At 40.1% G+C, this 26693-nt stretch overlaps 1 protein-coding gene across 1 annotated transcript in view; it reads right to left on the bottom strand.

Moving 5' to 3' along the window:
- The window catches only part of PKP2 (plakophilin 2), a 74442-nt gene that overhangs the window by 28826 nt on the left and 18923 nt on the right, over positions 1 to 26693 (bottom strand). Inside the window, exons 4-6 of the mRNA XM_032473502.1 lie at positions 22489 to 22624; positions 10279 to 10486; positions 1969 to 2146 (exon numbers count right to left, since the gene is read on the bottom strand). Of these exons, the coding sequence (XP_032329393.1) occupies positions 1969 to 2146; positions 10279 to 10486; positions 22489 to 22624 (522 nt within the window). The remainder of the gene's footprint in view (positions 1 to 1968; positions 2147 to 10278; positions 10487 to 22488; positions 22625 to 26693) is intronic.

Genomic DNA, 26693 nt, shown 5'->3' with positions numbered 1-26693 from the left:
TATTGAGCTTCCCAGATACTGCATTTTTCTTTTCTTCTCTTTTTAACAAACTGAAGGTTTGTGGCAACCCCGCATTGTTAGATGATGGTTAGCGTTTTTCAGCAAGAACGTTACTTTTTAATGTATGTATGTACATTGACTTTGAGAGACACAGTGCCAACGTACACATAATGGACTACAGCATAATGTAAACGTACTTTTATGTGCACTGGGAAACCAAAAAAATTGTGTGACTTGCTTTGTTGCAGTAATTCCCTTTATCGCAGCAGTCTGGAACCAAACCCGCAATATCTCCGAGGTACGTCTGTAAACAGAAAGAGTCCAGGTCCCAGGGACACTGAATTTCTGTCCCCGTCCTCGAGGCCATGGTTCCTGGTGCACTTCTTTCACCGCCACAAGGGACTGTCAACATCGCAGCCACAGGACCCTGAAGGGAGTCTGAGTTGTGTTTCTGCCATTTTCAACGGAAAGAGCCCTGACAGAACTATCTGCCACGTTAATACATTACTCTGTTGCACCTGGTAAGGCAATGGGGGCTACAGAAAAATTTTAAGAGGCAAAGTGTTTTTAAATGGATCAACATGTTTTTATAATCAAACATATGTTAGAAAGGCAGTTCCAGTGGACTGGACAGAAGATACATTTCAAGGGAGACCATTTAGAGAATGTCTGACTACTGCAATCGTCCAAGCAAGGCCCAGCTCATCTGGCACCTCTGGCTCATCTGGTCCCACTTAGCTGGCATGAATGGTCCTTTGTTCTGCATTCCTGCAGCAATTTACTGGTACCTCTGACACACGGTCCTCAAACTTCAGCGGCTACCAGAGTCACCTAGGGGCTTGTTAAACCTGGATTGCTGGGCTCCGCCCTGAGAGTTTCTGATTAGTAGGTCTGGGGTGAAATTTAAGAATTCTAACGAGTTCTGGATAACATACATGCTACTGGTCCAGGGGCCATGCTTTGAGAACAACTAACACGTTTCATTGTACCCTTATTCGTTTGCTCATCTTCATCCCCTGCTAGATGCAAGGTTCCTTAAGAATTCTCTTATTTCCAGCTTTGTAAAACTCTTAGCGGCTAACCTAACGCTTTATAAAACATTGGCATTTCATATGCATTTCTGTGGAGATAAGGCAAACATCTTACCATAATAAATTCCCTCAGTTATCACCCAAACAGATTCCCTCAAAAAGTAAGACTAGAGATTGTAACGAGTGTAACTAGAGAAATGATCAAAAGGCAGAATATATTCCGGACTTCTTTCAGGCTGCCTAATTTTGATTACACATCTATCTGGTTTCTTTTAATCCTTGGACATAAAGGACATAATTATTTTCAAATACACGTAAGAAAGCTTGATACGCATGATCCTAGAGAAGCTAAGACTAGCATTTCTTCCTTGCTTCTATTTCCTCTTGGTTTAGCTGGCATCTGATAGCCCAGGGAAGAAAACATTTCAAGCATTTTTCATCCCAATATTTAGAAATGCTGATCAAACTAACCTCTTCTGTAGCTGTTCCTGTGGAAAGACAATCTGTCTGTTTAGGACTTGCTGCCTATTTAAAAACACCAGGTTCAAAACTATCTTTTAACCTTGCCATTAAATGGTATTTTTGTGAATTAAAAACCAGCATTGTACCTGGCTTAGGCCCTGTGAGACAGGGAAGGCCAGTCTGCATAGAATTGTAGGTGCTCGGATTGGCCTTCTGGTTTCTCTGGTGGAACTGACACGCCCTCTCTCCCCTGAGCTGATGGGGGTAGCTTCTGGAATCAAACACGTCTTGGAAAAATACTCTTTTGCTATTTGACCTTTCTCACTGTCTCTGCATTGTGCTTCTAGTGTTGAAGTGATCTTTACAATTCTCACAGTATCTCCAGGTACTGGCGTGGCGTTTTAGACCGATCAGGATGCAGCCTTTAAGGTGCACAGAGGAAAGGCCGAGGGGCCTTGCTGCAGAGGGCCATTACCTTAGACATCCCGTGACGTTGTAGAATATATCAAAGTCGAGCAAGCCATTCGCTTTGGGGTAGTCTCCTTCCGGCCAGCCCGAAAAGGGGATGACGACGTTCTCGGTCAGGGTGAGCAAGGCTTCCGTTATCATGAGATTCTTCAGTCTGTCATTGGAGGACAAATTCCACAGCAAACCTAGAAAAGCAAAGAGTACCATGAAAACACTACAGGATTGGGTCAAAATGACTGCTGAAAAGATCAGTTAGTTAAGGCCGTCACCCCGAGAGCTGCGGTGAGTTATAAAAGGGAAAAACGAAACAAAACAGAATGACAGACATTACGTCCTCCCACAGTTTACACTGGTGCTTCCCCTTCTATTATTTAATAGTTTGGCAGAGAAGGAGAGACCAGAGAATTTTACCTGCCAAGCTGCGTGGCCTAAGCACTGCTCTACGACTGGTATCACTTCCCTCTTCCTCCTGAATACCCCCCGCCCTCCAGTGAGAGAGAAAGGCCGTGTAAGCCAACTCGGGGAGAAACTACGAAGACAGAGCACTGTCCCCTCCAGGGCACTGGTGGGACAGAGACCGGAAGGACTCTACAGCTATTGGTTGCTACTCCAGTGGCTCCCAGCAGGCGTCAAGCTGCTCTGCAGGTCATTCATTCTCCAGTTATTTACTCTAACTATTGTCCAGGAAAGGAGAGTGAGAGAGGGGACAGAAAGAGAAGGGAGCTTCATCCTCTGTGCACACCCCCCCCTGCCCATCAGTAATTCCTTCCTCTTAAACTTACTGCCTTGTTTGCATGAAGGAAGAAGGAAGCACAGACATACAGGACAGTCCACTTTATGAAGAAAGCAAATATGGCGGTCTTGGCTGAAATACGTGGTGGTATCACCCCCCTGACTTGAATGGCTGAAATAATGGTTCTGTATGATTGAAACTTGGTAATTATTCAACCAGACTTGTATTTGGCCCATCAATGAGAACATTCTAGGCCTAATGCAGTCTTTTGGGCTTAAGCAGTTTACTTTGGCTGTGTCCAAGTAACTCATTTTTAAAATAACCAAATTTCAACTGCAGTCTAGACCTAGCTTTGATGAGAGAAGAGCAATGCTGGGTCTAGTGTCTTGTGAGGACTAGAATTCTGGTTTGGGGGGGGAGGTCTTTTCCTGACCAAACTGACATTTGGGGTTAGTCATGAGCAATGTCTCAGCCACAGGTTTTGCAACACAATGACCTCATTAGTCCCACCTCCGGGGAAGAAGCCCCGGAAGGGGGAGAGGCGGAATAAAACTCCAAAACACGCCCAAGGTGGTTGAAAACAATTTAAAGGCAGGTCTCAGGTTGAGTTTTGGTTACTAAGCTACAAAAGAAAACCAAAAAGAAAATAGAGAAAAGGGGGGAAAAAAGCTTCCTGTTCTAAATAACAAATTAACAGTCTCTGCCTGCCAGAGGCTTAAAAATGTGAGTGAGGCACAATGACATTTCCTCCTTTTAAAAAGGACCACACAGAGCACTCAAAGGCAAAGTACACCTTACAATAAAAACCAGAGAGGATTAATTTGAACAAAGGGACTGGAATTTCCCTTCAATAGTCAATGTCCTTTGTAGCCTGGCATGCTCTCCCGTTTCTACAGAAGTATAGGGTTTGGGGGGTTTTCGTATAGTTTTTGAATTTTTACTGTAGGATCTTGTATAGAAACGTCACACCTGCCAAATTTCTGTGTGGTACGAAGCTAGGAGTGAGCTTAGATGTTCCCTGGAGATTTGGCAGCACACGTACTTAGGCACAGCTCCCTCACATCTACATACAAAATCAGTAAATGACCAGTTACAAATTGGGAAAATATGCATGCTAATATGAGACAAAGGGTCAATACCCTTAATATACAGAGTTCTCAAAAATCATTAAAAAATTCAACTACTAGTAAAAAACATTAACCCAAAGCTAAGAGTCCAATATACATAGGAATGCATGTTCTCCAGTAACTAAAGAAATGCAAATTTAACTGCTACTCATCATTTTCTGTGGCTACAGGAGACAAAACCAGAACCAATGAGTGGAAATTCTAGGGAAGGAGATGTTGGCTCACTGAAAGCACAAAGTTCTAAGACAGCGCTGAAGCAAACAGAAGAATCTGATTGTAAAAGATCTGGCACTATTGCTGGAGCCAATAAAAAAGTCTTTTATCAAAATATCAAAATATCCCCAAACTGGAGTGTCAGACGGGACTAGCCGTCTCTCACTGAACTCAAATTTACTAAACCTGATGTCTCAGGATAGATTCCAGGAATTTATAATTAAAAAAAAATGATTCCCATTTCTGGCACCAGGAAATAAGTGACCCTGAATGTATGTCCCTTTCAGTGATTAGGTTCTATAGTCCCTGATACAATATTCACGGTTTGGGTTTTCATCTGTCTCACTCTTAACTTCTAGTCAATTTATTCATAGAGCCTAAATTTCTACTACTACAGTTCTTTGTTGTAGCTGTTCTATCTGTAATTTTCTATCACTAAGCTCTCATTCTAGCCAAAAAAAAAACCAAAAAACAAACAGGAAACTGGACTCTGGTCAGGGATATACTTTGAATAATTAGCAATTATAAGAGAGATCATGATAACTGCATTCACTATCCAGAAACTTATTGCCAATTGATATTTACAAGATATAGTTACCTAGTAAAGGGATCTTATAGATATTAAAACCCATGTTTTATTGACACTGCCCTCTTCTAGAACTGGAAATAGACTTATTTTGTTACCAAAGAATAGGTTCTTGTCTTGCACAGAAAAGAACTGAAGAGCAAGGCAAAAAAAAAAAAAAAAAAAAAGCCAAATGAACTTATATATAAAACAGAAACAGACTCACAGACATAGAATACACACTTGTGGTTGCCAGTGGGGAGGGGAGTGGGAAGGGATAAACTGGGAGTTTGAGATTTGCAGATACTGACAGGTATATATAAAATAGACAAACAAGTTTATACTGTAGAGCACAGGGAAATACATTCAATATCTTGTAGTAGCTCATGGTGATAAAGAATGAAAATGAATATATGTTGTTATATATGTTGTGCATGTATGACTGAAGCATGGTGCTGTACACCAGACACTGACGCAGCATTGTAAACTGACTATACCTCAATTAAAAAAAAAAAAAAAAAAGAGCAAGGCATAGTAAAGTGAAAGCAAGTTTATTTAGAGAGATACATACTCCATGGACAGAGTGGGGTCCGTCTCACTCAGAAGGGAGAGTGGCTTAGGAGATACAAATTCCATAGACAGAATGAGGGCCAGCTCAGAAGGTGAGAGGGAGAGAGGCCTAGAGGTGCGGGGTGTTTAGTTTAAAGTAAAAGTAGACACACACTCCACAGACAGAATGTGGGCCGTCTCAGAAGAAAGAGAGAGAGAAGAGCCACAAGGTGCAGAGCTGTCAGTTTTTATGCGCTCGGTAATTTCATATGCTAACGGAGTGGGAGGGTTACTCCAACTACTTTGGGGAAGCAGTGGGGATTTCCAGGAACTGGGCTGCTGTCCACTTCTTGACCTTTTACGGTCGGCCTGGGAACTGTCATGGTGCCTTTGGGTGGGCCATGGGCTCAAGGTCCACTGGAAGTCAAGTCTTCCGCCATCTTGGTCCTAACCTGTTCGCCCTGTCCTCAACGGCTGTGTCCTTCCTTCAGTGGCTGGGCCCTGTCCCTCTTCCTTCCGGTCTCAATTTAACTAAACCCCCATAAGGTTTAGGGAGCAAAACTTGCAAATTTTATGATGAAATGAATCCCTATCTTCAGAAGTAGGGTCGGAGGAGGAGGAGGACCAGGAGGAGGACTGGCTCTTTCTAACCTTGTTTTTCCAAATGATCACAGAGCAGGAGGAATATATTTTTACAGTTTCCCTTGCACAAATACACTCCTCCTTTCACCTAACTTTTGTCAGTCTTACCTGGAATATCACATTATTGCAAAGGCCATTTATTTGAAGCTATAAATAAATCCAAGGTAACTTGCTGCACCATTATAAATACAGAATAAAATAATGTACACTTTAAGAAGGTGCATAATGAGCATTTTATATAATAAAATGTTCTCAGCATTTTATGAAAATACAATCCAATTAAATATTTCCATAAAATATACAGAGGTCTATATGCATTTTCAACAAATTCCATTGACAATCATCCCGACTCTTCCTTATGCAATTTGCAGAAGAGGGACGAATGATCCCCTACCTTATTATCATGACCTGTTTTAACTCCAAGCAGAGCCCTACTCACTCGAGCAAGTGCTCACTATTGAGTCACCTTAAAGGTGAACTTCTGAGACCACTAGGTACTGTTCTCATTTCCACTCAAGTACCCCACCACACTCACTCGGCAAGGGAGGGGGGGCATCTCATGGGGGGAAAGTCTTGATGATCCTCAAGTCTTTTCATCTGAAGGGAAGAGCCCCCCCCCAGGCTGGTACTGAAAACGCAGAAAAATTACGTGAGTTGACCTTCTTTCCCAGCAAATAAAGCTCTGGTACTGAACTTCTTATGCATATACAGAAAAAGATGGTTTATTTTTTCACATCTTGGCCAGAAATGTCAGGGTCTTATCTGAAAACACACCTAATTCTCTTATTTGTCTGTAATCTAGACAGTCCCAGGCCGTAAATCTCTTTTTTATATTTGGTCAGACACCCACAGCTGTTGAGAAACTTACATGAGACCACAGTTGTTACTGGAATAATATACTGGATGAAATAAGTGGCAATTTAACATTAAAAAGGTGCAAAGGCAGTTCAGAGAAGCCTCTTCCTTCAAAACTGTGCTGAGAGGAGGAGGGGGGCTGAAAGCATAGTAGGATGGTCCTTGAAAATGCTTCAGGGAGAAGTGATATTTGAGCAGCTTTTGAAGAACGAGAGAGTTTACCAGGTGGTCTAGGTGTGGAAAAGGGTTCCACTCCAAGACAACGGCAGAGGCAAAGATATCAAGACAGAAGGGCCACAGGATAGACCAGCAAATTCTTTAGGACTTCAGAGCCAGGGCTAGAGGGGTATGAAAGGAAACATTCTCCAATGGTCACCAGACTCATATCATAAGATCTCTGGGTAGGATGCTACAGAGGATGGACTTTAACTTATAGGTAATGGGGAGCATAATGGGACAATATTTTCCTTTTAGAAACAAATCACCAGAAGCAGAGTGGTGAACCAAGGCAGTGGCAAGAGGAAAGACAGGAAAAGGCTGAAGAGGGGCAAGGGAGAGCTCTCTGATCTGAGATTCTCAAAGACAAGCCTCTTCCCAGAGAACCGTAAAAATCAGTCACTCTCTGCCCCAAAAGCAGTCGGTGTGAGCCACTTCGATACAGCGAAACAAATGCTTAGGTGACACTGGGTTCAAATCTGGGCTTTCCTCTTTGCTAGCTGTGCAACCTTGGGTGACTCACTTAACCCCCTGAGCCTCACACTGAGCATATGGAAACAGTCAATAATACCGTTAGCTGACGGAGCCGCCAAGAGGAACAAAGATAGAAAAATGGAAACTCTTAGCTTATGACTAGCACATAACAGGGGCTCAATAAAAAGATGTTTCAGAAATAGCCAAGAAAAGATTCACATATAGGGTTACTTGCTTTGTGTTCCTGAACAAAAACATAAATGTCAATATCAAGTCAACAATTTATTTCTGAGGCTCAGAAAACACTTATTTAGTTGCTTCTTTTAATAGAACCAAAGGAAGTTATTTAGAAGGATTTGTATCAAACATTCAAATATCAACTCAGTTAACATGTAATGAACCCTTTCTGGTAGGGATGTTTGCTTTTACTAGAAATCCTGGGAACTGCACCATCAGCCGCCATTCATCAGCTCCGCAGATATATCTAAGGATGACTGAACGGCTTCTATGGCAACAACACCACAGAACATTCTCTGTCCTTCGTTTCCTACTCCTTATACAAAAAAAGAGGAAGTTCATAAACAATAAATAGTTTCCTTGACACACACCCACATACCCTCCCAAGCTTTCTAGCTACCGTTCACCCCGACCTCAGTCACTCTATGACCCAAGTTTCCTCGAAATGACCAGCAGCTTCTCTGCTTAGTCACGTTCACTTTGCTGGGAATAACACTGATCCTCCTTCAAAACGCCAGCCCAAAGCCTTTCCCTCTTTTAAGGTCCACAGTGAAATGTATCTCCTTCGTGGAGTCCTCTTTGACTGTAAAACAGGAAAATTGGTTTGATTCTCTTTGTGGTTCAATACTGTATTTTAATGAGGAAAATATTGGGTCCTAACTGTGAGGTTTGGTTGCTAATTTTTTTTATGCCAACCACCACAGAATTGTTTATGTTTTATTTAGTAGATGGAGAATAAAGTCTACAATAAAGTCTCTCTCTCTAGACTGTGATTCACCCCTCAGCACTTGAAGGCTGCTCTGTAAATGCTGGCTGAATGAAAGGATGAATGAATGAATGAGTGAGATCACTCTTAATTTCTGTAGGTATTTTAACAGAAGTCATGGATATGAAAGGAAGTCTCTTGTGGGACATGACAGCATGCTGGGTGGAAGGGCAGGATGTTGTAACCCTTCATATAGTTTTACAAAATTAAAATACATCAAAACAGAAAAAATGTGATATTTTGAGACGTAAATGGGTAGAAAATAGCATGATAACATTTTTAAAGAAAAAAGAAAACTGCTCTATTATAAAGAACAGTAGAAGTGCAACGTAAATTCAATTCAATTTGAAACAATATTTATGGAGTACCTCATTTAAGTAAGTATGGACACTGTTGAGATAGGAGGGGAGGAGGCAGGGCACAGTCATTAAAGGAATGACACAGCGACTGAAGGTTCAGCCCCCTGACCTTGAGCTTCATTGCATGTTCACTGTAATACACAAACAAGCCAAACGGCGTTCCCATGGGCGCCATGATGCTTCCAAGGCTGACCACGAAAGGTCAGGAAGTGGGCGGTGGCCCAGCTCCTGAGACTCCCAGCCCCTTCCCCAAGGTAGCTGGAAGAACCTCTCCCCGGTTAGCACACGAAGTCATGGAGCCCACAGAAACTAACCGCCCCGCATGGTGCCAGTGGAATGTGTGTCTTCTAGGCCTGTCACTCTGTTCTGCCTTCAGAGGCAGCCGGCACTCTGTCTACGGAGTGTGCATCTCTCTCTGCATAAATCTACTTTCAGTCAACTGTAGCTCACTCTCGCATTCCTTCCTGCGTAAAGCCAAGGACCCTCACTTGGCGGGGTGCATCCCAGGGACGCGCCCGAGACCTGGGACGCAACCACCCTCCGGCGCTCCGTTCTCCTGTGTCATCCCTGTAACTATTACCATTAAACAACAACAACAACAACAACAACAACAACAACAAATTCATATATTATAAAGGGTTAACTTCTTTGAACCTTAATTTCCTCATCTGTAAAACTGAGATTTAACACCGGACAACACCTAAAAATACCTCAGAACCTAAGGTTTTTATGATAATAAATTAAAAATATCTATCACTGGGGACACCGAAGCTACTTAATGAAAGTGTCCCCAAGGCAACAGCACTGATGACCACTCTCGGGAATGCTTCTTGTGCTGTTTGTAGTGTGTTCAGGGAGCTTCAGCGGAGATCTGATGAACTATTTTCATTTCATTTTCAATGAACCATTTGTCTCCCCCACCACATGCACTATTCGTTTAAGTGGAACTGCGTCTCCCTTCTCCATGCTTCAAGGGCCATTAAAACCACTGCTTTAGTTCTAGCCAATTATTATTTTATTTTTCTAATCTATGGGCAGAAAGGACTTATTTATTTGCTCAAATCAGTATTTGAACAGAAATATGAAGTGGAGAACTGGAAAACATATCCAGTCCTGCTTTTCTTCTTTTTTCGGGGGTAGAGAGACTGGTGAGCTAGGAAGTTGGTATTGAGGGGAGTCCAGGTGATGGAAGGTGCATAGAATTTCTAATTAATATTAACTAGGGGGGAGGGTATAGCTCAGTGGTAGAGCGCATGCCTAGCATGGACAAGGTCCTGGGTTCAATTCCTGGCACCTCCATTAAAATAAATAAATAGACCTAATTACTCCCCCCTCCCCCCAAAACAACAAAAAATTAACCAAAAGCCTCAGAATAATTTCTCCTTCGGGAAAAAAAGGGAATTCGAACTTGACTTGAATCTCGGGTCTAAGCCAGCAGTGATAATGTTCCTTGAAAGCCAGCCCTCAGGTAACAACGAGCCCATGGATCGTCTGTTCCAGGAAACCTGAGAAAAACAGGCGACATAACGCATCTGGCTGAGACGCACTGTGCCATCCCCCGTGGCGCTCAGCAAACACTACCTGTTATTTGCTTCTTAGTCTCCAAGTCTCTGGTTTGCTTCAGCACCTGGAGCAGCTGACGGACTCCGCCGAGTTCAGCTACCTCCAATTTGTTGTCATTGTCTTCAAACACCAAGTTTCTCAAGGCTCCACACACGGCTCGCTGGACGTCTTCATTCTGAACTTTCAGGAGCTGTAGGAGCTTGGGGATGCCGTGAAGCTGATTAACCTGGGGATGAAGTGGATGCACACTTCAGGTATTTATTCTTTTTGACGCGGCATTAAAGATACTCAGTGTAACATGAACGAACAGATGAGTTCACTGATTTTGGTGATAACTCTCATCAATCAATGTGTGGCACAGCCTGGGACACTCAGTGCACAAGATACCCCTGCTGCAAGGCAGTATCTCTCAAGGAGCTTACAGTAAAGCTGGGAAGAGAAGACAGAAACCCATGAGAAAACTGAAGGGCAAGGTTAAGTGACAAGCAGTGGATAAGTGATAATTAAGTGGACAGAAACAGTGAAATGATTAAAGTCTTAATCATTATAAAGATGAAGAGAACTGAGAATAAGAGGAATAAAGAAAGTTTTATGAAAGAATATCATATTACAGTGTTTTTTCCAGAACAGAACTTTACAATTACTACAAACTGAATACGAATTACCTTCATCAGTAGCAGAAATAAAAATGTATTCACCAAGGCAACTGTAGTAGCAATGCAAAACTTACCCTAAACGCAAGCTGTTTTTTTTTCTTATTGAGATATAATTGACAGTTAACAGTGTATTAGTTTCAGGTGTAAAACATAATGATTCAGTATCTGTATATATCGTGAAATGATCATATCTATTTAACATCCAGCACCACGCATAGTTACAAATTTTTTCTTATGATGAGAACTTTTAAGATCTATTCTCTTAGCAACTCTCAGATATCCAACACCGTATTAGTAACCACAGTCACCATACTGCATGTTATATTTCCACGAATGTAATTCCCAGTGTATTTTCAAACTGGAAAAATACAAACTATTTTTATGATCAGTTGCTTTGAGTATTTAAAAACATTTAAATAAGTTATGCAAGCAGCTTAATAACACAACTTTATACTTTTTAATGTGCTATTTTAAAAATATTTCTTCTATATAAATATGCAGGAAAGGGCATGTTATTAGAGAAGAAACCAGAGGGTCAGAACTAGGAACAGAAAAGAAAAGCAGATGTGAAACTCTGAAACCTATGGCTGTTTGAGAAGAGGACAAATAATGACAGTCTGAACAAGGTGACTTTGTGTTTTGTGCTACAAATGTTATCTGAAGAAATCAGGAGATGGACACAGCATTTCCAAGGAGAAAGGTTAAGTTGTAGACTGAGGGCTTTCTTTCTCGCAGGCTTCCGTAAGCACCTGATTAAAATTTTTTTTAACTTGGTAAGACCTTTTGGTAAAGATCTCAGTCATTTTCATCATCTTAATGCAGAAATTTTTAGCAATGAAGTTGCCCTGAATGAGCGTAAGTTTTCCATTCAGATGAAGTTCATCACTTATGAATGACGCTCTAATTGCACGACGGGTCCCCCTGAGGGGAGAGCTGCACTGAGGTCCACTGGCACATTTTCCCACCTTCTATGTATAGACAGATAAATGGAATTTAAGACAGTGTCTCCCAGTCTTACCTTTACCTTTGTTAGGATTAGGGAGGAGACTAGCAAGTCAGGAATAAATGCTAAAGCTGTTAAGATAATCTAAATAATAAAAATAATAACAAAATAATAACAATAACCACAATAATAATAAAAAAACAAAAATAACAACGCTTCCTTCCACGTCGATCATTAGGAGGGGTGTTACACAGTGTTACGAGTTTTATACACAGTATCTTACCAGTAGCTTGCAAGAACCTTAAGAGGAAAGTAGTCTTTCGGTCTCTTTATGATGCCACTGGCAGCAATAGGGAAGAAGACTTCCACTTTGGCTCCTTTCCAAGGAGACATTGGTAGAAGAGGAAACAGTCAGGGAGACTGGTTACAGCAACTTTGTTGGGCTTATGTCTAAAGCCATTCTGACGTAGGAAAATGCTAATGACAGCTGCCAACTAAATCTGGCCCAACAGACCACCTACTTGATCGCTTTGTCTATTGCTATTACTACACTTCCTTCAAAGTAGAAAGACACAATTTATTTGAAAACAGCCTGTAACTCATGTGTTCCCCTAATTCTGTCAATTTCTGTTTCATAGTTAGGTTTTATGATGGTCGAATTCATACTCTATAAACTTCATAAATGCCAGCTAGACTAGAGAAATATTTTATTACTTCATTTATAACTTAGAATTTGTAAGTTGTCTTCTTCAAAATATGACGCGAGATGGCCTACTGGCCAAACCGCGTTTCCAGCTGTGACGACGGCAGGAGCGAGAAGCGGCGGGTGGAAGCCTCCACTGCCCTGCCCGGGGGGGGGGGGGGGGGGGGGGGGGGGGGGGCGGGGGGGGGGGGGGGCGGGGCGGGGCGGGCCGGCTTCTGCTCAGCGCCTTCTGACTCGTCCCCTCGCCCTGCTCCCCTTTACCCCCTTGGCTTCCAGCATCTGCTCCAGTCTGGAAAGAAGGCACTGCAGACATGCCGGGCTCAGATAAATGCTGAAGTCCTGCTCCAGCTCTGCTCACGGTGGAATCTGACTCCCTAGTGTCTGGCACCTGCCCCACATTAAAAATAAACTTTAGTTATTTTATCCATTTTATCAAATAGATAGAAGTCATATCAAACGCAAGAAGGTGATGACGTCCTCCTCACTGCCCACAACTGGGATAGTTGGTAATGACTCCTCTGCACGTTAGGTACAACATCAAATGCGCTGTTCTTGTCCCTTTAAATTCAGGGAAATGAGTGGGACCAGAGAGGCTGCGTGTGTTCCTGTGATGCTCAGTCCTCAGGGGATGTGTCCCCTCTTCAGGGAAAACAAAAAATCTAGACTAACATGAATGTCTCGGGACTTCAAAAAAGCTTCATTTGAGCTGGTTTCTAAATATATGATAGGGCAGAATTATATATTAGAATTTTAACTTTCTCCTTGATTATTCTGATTCTCTTCCCCGCCACCTCCAAGAGAATTAAATGATGAGGGGTTCTGGTGGCCAATAAGTAGAGGGAACAGACCGACTCTGCCGGCCCAGGGCTCCCTCATGCCCTGGGCCCTTTGCTCTCACATCCTCTCCTGTCTGGGCTGCTTGGGCCCCTCTGCCTTTCTTCTGGCAGAGCCCTACTCATTCTGCATAAGCCAGCTCTAATGTCGCCTCGTCTGTGAAGTGTCACTCCCTTTCTCTCCTTTCCCTCCCATTAGAATTAACCATTCCCTGGATGGGGGAGCGTATGGCTCAGTGGTATAGTGCCTGCCTAGCATGCACAAGGGCCGGGGTTCAATCCCCAGTACTTCCATTAAAAAAAATAAAAATAAAAACAAATAAAACTAATTATCTCTCCCCCTTCAAAAATTTTTAAAAATTTTTTAAAAAGAATTAATGAACAGTACATACATGCAAATTAAAAAAAATATGTGCAGTAAAAAAAAAAAAAAAGAATGAGCTATCAAGCCATGAAAGACATGGAAGAAACTTAAAAGACATTATTTAATGAAAGAAGCCAGTCTGAAAAGGCTACAAACTATGATTCCAACCAAATGACATTCTGGAAAAGGCACAGGTACAGAAGCAATAAAAAGATCGTGGTTTTCAGGGGTTTCGGGAGAGGGAGAGAGGGAGGAATGAATAGATGGAGCACAAGGGATTTTTAGGGCAATGAAATTATTCTATATGACACTACAGTGGTGGCTAAATGTCATTATGCATTTGTCAAAGCCCACAGAATGTACAACCTCAAGAGTGAACCTTAGTGTAAACTATGGACTTTGGTTGACAATAACGTGCCCATGTTGGTTCATCGATTGTACCAAACATGCCACACGGACGAGGGATGTTGAGGGTAGGTGAGTATGTATGTGTGGGTGGGGAGGGCTGTGTGCAAACTCTCTGTATTTTCTGCTCAATTCTGCTGTGAACCTGAACCTGCTCTAAAAAATACAGTCTATTAAAAAAAAAAAAAGAATTAACCACTCTTTGTAAATTGCTTTCAAGAAGGCAATTGGCCTTATGTGTCAAAAACTTTAAAAAATAATGACTTCTAGTAAACTTTGTTAGAAAATAATTTGAAATGCAGATACAGATTAACACAGTAATAGCAGCTACATCATTTATAATACTGAAAAGCAAGAAGCCATAAATGTCCAGTGATGAGGGAAGGCTGGCTAATGATTAACCGTCACATGCACATATACTCAGGTATCCACAACAGAGACAGGTATTTGAGCTGACAGACATCTTCCTAGTCGTACAGCTCCCTCATCAGTCAAACGGGGATTGTGTGAGATTAGCAGCTGTGCGCTGGGCCCAGACTAGTTACTCAACACATGGTAGTTACTACTATCACTATTAATATGTCACTGTTAAAATGAAGTTTACAACATATTTTTAATGTTATGAGAAAATGCTTGATGTAATGTTACTGAAAAAAGTTGAATAAAATATCTATGCATTTCCACTCACAGACATAAAGAAGGGAATGGACTGGGGAGTCTGGCAGAAACGTGAGGCTATCATGTATGAACGGGACCTGCTACTTTGTATTTTTTTAAAAAAACAACAAGCATGTATTTATGCATGCTTTTAAAAATCAATACAAAAAAAATCCCCATAAACAAAGCCACATATTCAATTTGATTACACCTATGTATATATATGTATTAAAAAATCAGAGAGCAAAACCAAAATGAGAACAATAGAGGACCTGTGGGGTTTTTTCCTTTGTTCTTTCTTAATTTCTCAAATTTCTTATAATGAATTTGTATTAGTTTTATAATAAGATCTTGCAAGACCATTACGGCAGTCACTGCTTTGGTGATGAGATTTCAAGCAGGCATGGAAATAAAACCAACTTAAGAAGGGTTTTGCAGATTAAATTACGGAATTTGTCTTCTATAACGCAGGAAAGCAGGGCAGCTACTGGAAAGGTCCTGCTGGGTGCTGTGAGGAGACTGGATTAGGAGTGGATAAGAATGGAGGCAGAGAGATTAATTAGGAAGCAGCTGGATTAATAGAGATGATGGTGACAGGGATCAGCATAGCATCACTGAGTAGGGAGGGAAAGATGTAGGTAGATTCAGGACACTTTTAAGAGCAGCATTAATAGGACTTGAATCTGCACAAATACGTAAGGAAAAAAGAAGGTTCAAGATCTCTGGGTTCAATATTCAATATCTTGTAGTAATTTATAATGAAAAAGAATATGAAAACAAATATACGTTAAGTATATGTATGATTGAACTAGTATGTTGTACACCAGAAATTGACACATTGTAACTGACTATACTTTAATTAAAAAAAAAACACACAATGAAGTCTCTGGGTTCATATTTTGGTGTCCAACCACCTGGGTGAACTACCACTCACTCACAGAGGAAACAATTGCTGAGTTACTATCATGGGGCAAGTGCTGCACCATTATCGGACTGCATTCTCACAGCTCTTTACAGAACTATTACTTCCATTTCATAGGTAGGAAAGCTGAGGCTCAGAGAGGTAAAATACGTTGCCCAAGGTCACCCAGGTTATCAGAGTGCCGGGATTCACAAGCAGCCCCCACTGACTCCTGAGAGTCCATGCTGAAGCCTCCCAACCCAGCAGAAAGAGTAAGTTTAGAAGGAGGACTAGAAAGCAGAGAAAAAAGAAAGCAAAGAAGACAAGTGTTCATTTTTTAGATAAGCTGGTACTGAGTTCAGTGGGATGTCTAGGAGATAGAGGGACATGTGGTTCAGAACCCAGGGAAAGATACGTGCTGGGGATGCTGAGTGACCAGCACCGAGATCACACATCGGTGGAAGCCAGAGAAGCAGACGTGGGCAGTCAGGAGACGGTGTCAAATAAGAACAGTCCCAGGAAAGCATCTAATGAACATAAACATTTCAGGGACAGGTTGAGGATAATGTTTCTCTTTTACAGAGGAAACTTGAAGGAGCCAAAGAGACAGGGAAAAAAAACCAAAACAAAACACACAGGAAACTCTGGGCCAAAAGAAGACTTTCAAAAAGCAGTGAGGGGTTGAAAATGTTAAATTCTGAGTCTTAACCAAATAAAATAACGATTGAAAAGATGTCACAGGTTTTAAAAGTTTATGATTTCAAATTCTGACCTTCATATCTAAATTGTAATTGTTTTTTATATACAAATTTAAAATACTATACTACCATGCTTAATATTAATGGAATTTTGTTAATGTTCTGGGGTTATAATATCACGATGTTATACGTGATGTTATATGTGACTTTCTATCACGCACATATGTGTCTAGGTTTCATACAGTTTTCATGTTTCATTATTTTTAAAACTAGCCTTTGTTCTAGCTTCATCACTAAGTAAGAGCTAAGAAGGCAGCACGGCTATGTGTAAGCAAAATGATATTTATAATCAAATTAATAATTTAAGAGAGAGTGGAAATCTAGTCCACCTTGGTTAACAAAAGAAAATTTCATGTAACTCCACATTATAAAATGAAAGCATATATATGATAATGCCCAGTTTTAAAAACTGGGAATAAAAAGTGATTGGAACATTTATCTGATTTAGCACCAAAGGACTCATATTAGCCCAATTCTCTTTACCTCTATGGATAAAGAAGGTTTATTACTATAAATATATTGTTTTTAAAAATCCTTACTTATTTTTTCCACGGAGTAAACACAGACAAAGGGTCAGTGAGAAATACCCAAGAATTATTAACTTTTAAAACTAAAAAACAGATGTAAGGGACAGGTCTTTTAAAGCAATAGCTAAAATACAGGTATCATGAAGAAAAATATTGATAAATTTACTTCATAAGGATTTTTAAATCCTGCATAATAAAAGAGATCATAAGCCATGTTAGAAAACCACATCGTCACATATGCAGCAATGGATTAACACGCAGCATAGGTAAAGAACTCCTACAAATAATCAAGGAGACACACATCTTAGGAAAAATAGTCAATGAATAAAAAAAATGATAATTGACTGAATAAAGACAAAGTCAAAAATACATATATACCCAAAGGTGCTCAAGCTTCATGAATAATTAAAGAAAGGCAAGTGAAAAAAATTGGTCGAAGGTCTTTTGTCTGACTTAATTGATCTGCAGGATTAATCACATTCTCTCTTTTTTTTTAATAATTTTTTTTTAATTGAGGTCTAGTCAATTAACAATGCTGCGTCAATTTCTGGGGCACAGCACAGTGCTTCAGTCATACATGAATATACATATATTTATTTTCATATCCTTTTTCACCATAAGCTACTATAAGATATTGAATATACTTCCCTGTGCTATACAGTATAAACTTGTTTATCTCTTTTATATATACCTTTCAGTATCTGCAAATCTCAAACTCCCAGTTTATCCCTTCCCACCCCTCTCCCCCTGGCAACCACGAGTCTGTATTCTATGTCAGTGAGTCCATTTCTGTTTTATATATAATCACATTCCCTTTTCCCTCTGAGATCTACTGGTTTTGAGTACTACCAAAGCTAGTCAGTGACTAGGTTAGACTTTGCACTCCTATTTCTTCTAGTTTACCACGCACAACTTAGGCTTCTTACCCAATGCATTTATGTCAACTGGACTTGTTATTATAATTATGTCATTCATTTACCTAGTCTAAAAAATGAATAAAATATCTTGATTGTGGTGGTGGTTTCATTGGTGTATACATCTATCAAAGTTCATTAAATTATACATCTGAACTATGTGTAGTTTATTGTACAGGAATCATACTACAATAAAGGTGTTAAAACTTTTTTTAAAAAGGAGAAAGTAATATATATAAGTATGGAAGAAGTTCTGTCTCTCTGAAAACTCACTTGAACACTTTAGAAAGGCTAGCGAAAGGTGAAAAGCTTTAAAAAGCTCTGTAATTAGTTGTGGAAGAAATTAATATAAAAGACTAGGTAAAATGTAAGAATCTAGAAGAACATGAACTCAAATAAATAAATTACTGCCATTAAGTGCTCATTTCACTTTAAAAAAACTTAAACTAAAAGTGGCAAATGATACATGATGGGCAGAGGTTACATATGAAAGACAATGACAAGCTCTCTGGATGTGCATGTGTCTCATTTTAAATAAAGATTTTCTCTGTAACTGATTAACTGACCAGTCTAGATTTCAAAAAATAGGAAAATTTCTACTATAAAGAGGTATCTTTCTTTCTGATTCTAAGATTAGCAAAAATGAACAATAAAGAATCATACCTTGTGGTAGTAACGGTTACTGCAAATAGGCACTTTGACACCATGCTGGTAGGACTGTAAATCTGTGTAATTCGGGGGAGGATTTATAGGAAGTTATTTATCAAAATTAAAAAATGATCCAGTAGTAATGAGAACTGGATTTACCTACATCCGAGACAATTTTAAAAACCAGACAAAACATACAACGGTTTCAATAATTGGACACGATGCAGTGATGGACAGCGATCCCTAAAAGATGGAGAAACCAGTGAGGAGGGCCTACTGCTGCAGCAGATCGTAGTCCAGGAGAGTCCCAGGCTGCGGTGTGGGGAGGGAGAACCTAAGTGGGATTCAACAAGCAGAGCTGAGGAGACAGAGCGAAGAATCCGAGAACAGAGAGGCTAGTGTATGCAGGGAAGAGCGCCAGGGAGCAAAGAGGTGCACAGAAAAAGGCCTCCTGAGATCTGCAGCGGGTCCCATCTGCATTCAGCAGAGTATTAATTAGTACATCTGTGTGAAGAAGCTGCCTGAAGCCAGGGAAGTAACTGCCTAAAAGGAGTTACAGGAACAGCCCCTCATGCTCACGAAGGCCCAGGAGCGGTGGGATCAGCCAGCCAGAAAACCTTGTCACTCACTGGGGCACTGAGTAGAGTCCTCAGAAGTGCCTTGCCTTAAGAAGTGGGGGCTAATTAGCTCTTGAATAAACGCTGCTCTGGTCCCACCTAACAAATCTTAAAAGCAAGATTTTAAAGAAGTCAAACTGTCTGCAAGTAACTTAACTGCGTCCTTGAGTTTAACCAAATATTAGCACATCTAATTCAAAAGTACAAAAGCACATCATGACCAAGTGGGATTTTGCACAGGAATGGGGGTAACAGTTACAGATTAATCGAAGTAATTCACCATATTAGCAAAATTAAAATGAAAGCCATAGAACCATTTCAATAGATGAATAAAAAGCATTTGATAAAATTCAACAGCCATTCCTGAGTAAAAAGGAAAATCCATTAAATTAGGGATAGAAGGGAAGTTATTCAACTTGATACAGTGATTTATGAAAAACCTTCACCCACAACTATATCATACTCCATGGTAAAAAGCTGAAGTTTTTCCTTGAAGATCAGAAACAAGACAAAAATGCCCACTCTCACCACTTTTACTCAATATAGTATTGAAATTCCTAGCCAGAGCAATTAGGCAAGAAAAATAAATAAAAGGCATACAAATCAGAAAGGAGTAAGTAAAACTGTCACTATAGCAGATGACATGGAATTATATATAGGAAACTTTACAGACTTAACAAAAAACTGTTAGAACTAATCAACAAATTCAGTAAAGGTGTAGGATACAAAACCAATATACAAAAATAAGTTGCATTTCTACATACTAAAATAATGAACTATCAGAAAGAGAAATTAAGAAAACAATCCCATTTACAACTACACCAAAAAGAATAAAGTATCTAGGAATAAATTGAACCAAGGAGGTTTTGAAAGACCTTGTATGCTGAAAATTATAAGACATTGATGAAAGAAACCGAAGAAGCCACAAATAAATGGAAAGATATTCCACGCTCATGGACTAGAAGAATTAATATCATTAAAATGTCTATACTACCCAAAGCAATCTCCAGGTTCAATGAAATCCCTATAAAAATTCCAATGGTATTTTTCGTGGAAATAGAATAAGCAACTGTAACACTTATACAGAACCACAAAAGACCCTGAGCAGATAAAGCAATCTGGAGAAATGGCATCATGTTTCTGGAGGTACCATGTTTCCTTGATTTCAAGCTATAATGAAAAAGCTACAATAAAACAGTATGATATTGGCATAAAAACAGACATATAGATCAATGAGACAGAATAGAGAGCTCAGAAATAAATCCACACATAATGAACAATTAATTTATGACAAAGGAGCCAAGAATACAAAATAAATGGTTTTGGGGAAACTGCACAGCCACACACAAAAGAATGAAACTGTACCACTGTCTTACACCCTACACAAATATCAACTAAAAATGTTTTAAAAACTTGAACGTAAGACCTGAAACCATAAAACTCCTAGAAGAAAACATAGGCAAAACATTTTCTGACACAAATTGTAGTAATGTTCTCCTAGGGCAGTCTACCCAGGCAACAGAAATAAAAGCAAAAATAAACAAATGGGACTGAATTAAGCATATAAGCTTTTGCACAGCAAAGGAAACCATAAACAAAACAAAAAGACAACCTAAAGAATGGAAGAAAATATTTGTAAATGATGCAACTGACAAGGGCTTAATTTCTACAGTATATAAACAGCCCATACAACTTAATAACAAAACAAAAAGAACCAAACAACCCAATCCAAAAATGGGCAGAAGACCTAAACAAGCAATTCTCCAATGAAGACATACACATGGCCAATAGATACATGAAAAAATGCTCAACATCATTAATTATCAGAGAAATGCAAATCAAAACTACAATGAGGTATCACCTCACACCAGTCAGAATGGCCATCATTCAAAAGTTCACAAATGATAAATGCTGGAGAGGGTGTGGAGAAAAGGGAACCCTCCTACACTGTTGGTGGGAATGTAGTTTGGTGCTGCCATTATGGAAAACAGTAAGGAGATTCCTCAAAAGACTAAAAATAGACTTGCCATATGATCCAGCAATCCTACTCCTGAGCATATATCCACAGGGAACTCTAATTCAAACAGACACATGCAGCCAATGTTCATAGCAGCACTATTTACAATAGCCAAGACATGGAAATAACCTAAATGTCCATCAACAGGTGACTGGATAAAGAAGCTGTAATATATTTATACAACGGAATACTACTCAGCCATAAAAAAGAATAAAATAATGCCATATACAGCAACATGGATGGCCCTGGAGATCGTCATTCTAAGTGAAGTGAGCCAGAAAGAGAAAGAAAAATAACATGATATCACTCATATGTGGAATCTAAAAAAAAAAAGACAAACTTATTTACAAAACAGAAACAGACTCACAGACACAGAAAACAAACTTATGGTTACCAAGGGGGAAAGAGGGTGGGAAGGAATAAACTGGGAGTTCGAGATTTGCAGATACTAACTACTATATACAAAACAGATAAACAACAAGTTTATACTGCATAGCACAGCGAACTAAATTCAGTATCTTGTAGTAACCTATATTGAAAAAGAACATGAAAAGGAATACATTATAGATATGCATGACTAAAACATTATACTGTACACCAGAAATTGACACAACATTGTAAACTGACTATACTTCAGTTAAAAAAAATGGAAATAAATAAAAAAAAAATAAAATAAAATGACCTATTGATTCCATCTTGGACGATGTGTCCTATAGGAACACTTGTGGAAATGCTAAAAGATGTGTGTACAAAGCTCTATTATACTATGTTAATGAGCGAACCTCTATTATACTATGTTAATGAAATTATTTAATGAAAACAAAACTTGGAAAACATTGCTTACATTTCATATATTTTTAAAATATATAAAACAATAGCCTAAAATGCACGCACACTCTCTCTCGCTCTCTCCCTCTTTGTCTTTCAAAAAATCTGAAAGTACACAGACTGTTACAATTATCACTGGGGATGGTTCTAAAGTAAGAGGTGGCCAAAGAAGGAAGACGTACATGTAGTGATTTACCTTCTAAGTTTCTAAACTGAAGGAACGTTTTGTTTTGTTTTTTGGTAATAAGCGTAATTTCCTTTTAAATTAAAAAGACTCAATAAAGATTTTATTTTTACTTATTTACTTATTTTATTTTTAAATTGAGCCATAATTGACACTAACTCCATGAAGATTTTTCAAAAATTAAAATAAATTAAATTTGGTTTCAGTGTGCAGGGCCACCGTAATAGATGTGAAAGTGTGCTAGCTTTGCACCGGACTTGAGATGATACTCACCCTTCTCCTCGCTTCAGATTTCTGGAAGCACTCGTGCTGTATAAAAGTGGCTGCAGCAGAAATCCTGGACAGCGGCGTGTGGTTCGCCTCAAGCATACTCACTGCACGTTCCAGAGTCATCTCCGTGTCCAGATTCCTAGACAAACAGTCACAGATTAAACAACTTTCCAAACCTGCTCTCTCCTGCCTGTCAACCTGATCCTCCCGTGATGACTGAGCACCTAGGTCATCTGCTCTTTGGCTCCTCTTCACCCGAAAGAAAAATCAGCCCCTGAGGTCAGAAGGTTTAGGAAGTGAGTAGCAGAAACACTCCAGCTCTGGTCAGACTAGCCTCTGAAGATATCACTGAATTGAGCAGAATCATAACAGAGACCAAAGAAAGAAACTTAACTCTGTTTACGACAAAATATGTGTAGTATAACAATTGTATCTTATAAAGTAACTGAAGGCACAGCTAGACTTTACATGGAATTATTCCTACCCTGGTAATGTCACACCTTCTCTCAAAAATCATTAGATTTTTCTCAAAGCTGCTCCGAATCTGTTATTTTACCTGAAAATAAGTTTTAGAAGGAGCATTCCGAAAGTGTTCTTGTTTAATGAATATAACAGTAAGAGAAAAGTAAAAGCCAGAAAAACTGAGTTTGGTCAAAATAAGTCATGCTGGTATTTCAGAATCCATCAAGAAAGGTAATGATAAAATGCAACTATAAAATTTTTTTTAAAAAACAATTTTAGACATTCTGCTACCGTTTGCTTTGTCACTGTAATGACATTCAATTTATCTGGCAGCATACTTTGTCCTCTCCTAATTGCAGGATGAAATGTGATTTCAGTTTGATACAGAGAGGATGATTTACAGAGGACAAATAAAATCACTACTTGTAAAACAATAATTCCCAAATGCGTCATAGCGCTGGCATTTTTCCCCCCTCCCGGTTTACTTCTGCCTGGAGGGTGACTAGGGTAGGCAGCCTGTTCCCAAGCTGGATGTTAGCACATTAGTACCTCCTTAAGGATGGTCTCAGAGAAACCATGCTCAGGGGGCAACATCTTAGAACTGGGGCTAAAGACATGCCTTAAAGGCTCTTTTTGGGTTCAAAGAGGGTTACAGCTGAGTCATTCCAGATAATGGAAGTTCCAAAGACATTATGCGAGGGTGTCTTCCAGCATCTGCCAGCAAGCAGTGAGTAAGTCCTCCCTTACATCAGGCTAACACAGTAACACACGCACCTGTGCACAGAGGTGAGCCTGTGCACGCTGTGAGTGGGGTGTCTGTGTGGGGTGGATGTGGCACAGGTGAGGAGATAAGACTAATGGGCCTTCTGACCAAAATGGAATTCCCACTGCTTCTGAAACACATGCTCAAATATAGCAGTGTTACCTCATGAGTATAAGGATATTAAAAATGAAGCAGAACACCTCTGGCATCTATACTGAGAATTACATAATGATCTCGTATTTTAGAATGTGCCTCAGGAGTCAATTTAATTGGTAAAAAATGTAGGCTGTACCATTAAAACCAGAATTTGAATCACTTTTATTTAATATAAACACCCTTTTTAAAAGAGCTGGAAATAGCCTACATGCATGGACTGCAATAATTTTACAGGGAAATCAAAAGTCAAACAGCTGTAAATCTTTCACCATCTGCCACTTCAGGTGTTATAACCGATGAAAGATCATTAATAACCTAAGAATAACCTTATGTTTAATCCTTTTTTTTTTTTAAGATTCAGTCATTAATCTACTTCATAAGTCGTAAATGACTCAGGAAAGTCTGAATTTCCCAAGTCTCCAACACCCACAAAAGATTCCATTACTCTAATCCTTTATTTTCCTGGACATGACTCACAAAGAAGCTCTGCATTCACTACTAGCCCATCAAATGCTACTTCATCATTAAAGACAATTCCCAACCACAAGGAAGGCCTCCTCAACAAGAAGGTCTGCCACAGCTGTCAGGGCATCAGTTTTCTGTTTTGTTATTGTCTGTAAAGTCCAACTCTAAAACATGGCGCACGTTTCTGACGCTAGACTAGCTCCATGTCCTGCCATCTTCCACCCCCTCATTGACTAACCCATCCTCCCATCCCACTGGACTTTCAACGCTTCTCTAAACACTGCATGCCTCTTCACAAGCCAGTCTCTGGGATTTTTCTAGAAAGCCCATTCTTCTACCTAATTCTTACCTATTCAAATATCATCACTTCTTGTGAAACCTGTCCTGCATTCCTCTCCCCAGCTAGAGCTATTCCTTCCCGTCTCTCTTCTCCCACACAGCACTCCTCCCCTCTGTTACCAAATGGAACTCGAGTCTGCTTGCCCAACATGCAGCAAAGCCAATGTAACGAACCGGGTTGCTGTGAAGGAAAGTGCAGTGTTTATAGTAGGGCACCAAGTGAGAAGAATGGGCAGCTTGTGCTCAAAAGACCAGAACCCCCGATGGCTTTTGGGGAAAGCAGTTTTTAAAGGTGACATTAGGGGTGAGGGTTGCAGGGTTGCCTAAGCAGTTTCTGGACTTTATGCTGATTGGCTGGTGTTGAGGTAACAGGGTGATGTTTGGGGAATCTCAATCATCAACATTCTGGTTCCAACCAGTATGAGGTCTACGTGCTGGTGGTCAGTGTGCAGTAACTCTCCACCATGGGTGGGGGTCTTGGTTTCTGCAGAACAACTCAAAGATCTGCATCAGATTGTTATCTATATCCCTTCAGGAGGAACTACTTGTCCTGTGACTCTGTTCTCCTAATCATTAACTTTTTGAGACTGCTCTTTGCAATTTAGAGAAGGTCTAGGAGACTAAAGCCTTTTTACCCCCACAAACAAGAAACAGGGGACATGGAGGGGCTTCTGTACCCAGGAAAGACCCCTGCTCAGATTCACTTCAGTCTGTCTCTCTCTCTCCTCCTTATTTTCTTTCCTGCCTCCCTTTCTTCCTTCCTTCTTCCTTTCCCCTCACTCCTAAAACACTTCTTGAAGCCTGCAGAAATGTGGCTTGGGAGGTGGGGTTGGAGAGGGGAGGATCAGGAAAACCAGTTGTTCCTGGGCCCCAATACCCACTGAACACATTCTCCAGGAGCGAGTCTTTTCAACAACTTTAGTCAATATGTTAAAATGATGTTAATATAAACGAAAAATGTTAAGAGGAAGTGGTGAGAATATGAGATAGTACAGGGAAAAAACTAAAAATGGTGCTTTTTGTAGGTGTGCAATCTCTCAGCAAACACATTGCTGCCAATAACAACACAGCCCTGATCAGGCTGGTTCCCAGATGTCAGAACAGGGCTCCGGCTTAGAAGGCAAGCCGACGCCAGACGACCAGTGAAGGGCTCCTGCGTGTTGTCGGATGCTTAGGAAAGGCAAATTCCCCCACCTCACAAAGATTTTAAGTGTGATGGAAGCACTGCTTTGCAAAGACGACTCTGGAGTGGATATGTGTTTCTAGAGACAGTTTTGAGGACACCACAAGAGTCTTCACTGAAGCAATAAAGCTGTGAACTGGGTTGTTAAAAATGGAAATGGAAAAAAAGATACAGTTGAAAGAGACTTGAAGAATCAAAAGAACTACAAAAATGGTAATTAGGAGGATGTGGAGGGAAGTTAATATGACATCTTTTCTGCTCTGTGTCACAAACCTGACCAGTGGTCCTACCAGAGATACAGTCTCTCCTTAGTCTTCCTCTACTGAATCCTAGAGAACATTGCTCTTCTGTTCTCGGAATTCCTACAGACACTAGCACAACCTAGCACTTGATGTGTCTTATTTTCTTTTTATGGGTCCTCTCTAGACCCTTGTATATCCCACTCAATTTTTAATCTCCTTGGTGCTTATTTACTGCAGTGTGGGGCTCACTGGAGGACCCTAATATTCATTTGCTGACCCACCAGTCCCCCACACAGAAATCTTATTTTCAGAAAAACTGATCTAGAATGTTTTACTTGGTGATTTTTTAACCTTTTTCATTAGTCTGAATTAGAGCAGGTGGACTGCCTCTCTTTCACTCCAATGTCTTGATTTTTAGTTGCATTAGTAACTGACCAGCCATTCTTCTTTTGGAAACAAAGATCCATTGTTTGATACCTTATGTCATTATGCAGGTTTCTAGTTTTATCCAGCTACTCTTTGGGAATGTTCCACAAATGTGAAAGAACTCTTCATTACACGTGGGACCTTCACAAGACGTAAAAATGTGGATTCCAAA

This window comes from Camelus ferus, chromosome 34 (genome assembly GCF_009834535.1).
Source record: "Camelus ferus isolate YT-003-E chromosome 34, BCGSAC_Cfer_1.0, whole genome shotgun sequence".
NCBI lineage: Eukaryota > Metazoa > Chordata > Mammalia > Artiodactyla > Camelidae > Camelus > Camelus ferus.
This window is presented reverse-complemented; position numbering and strand designations above follow the sequence as displayed.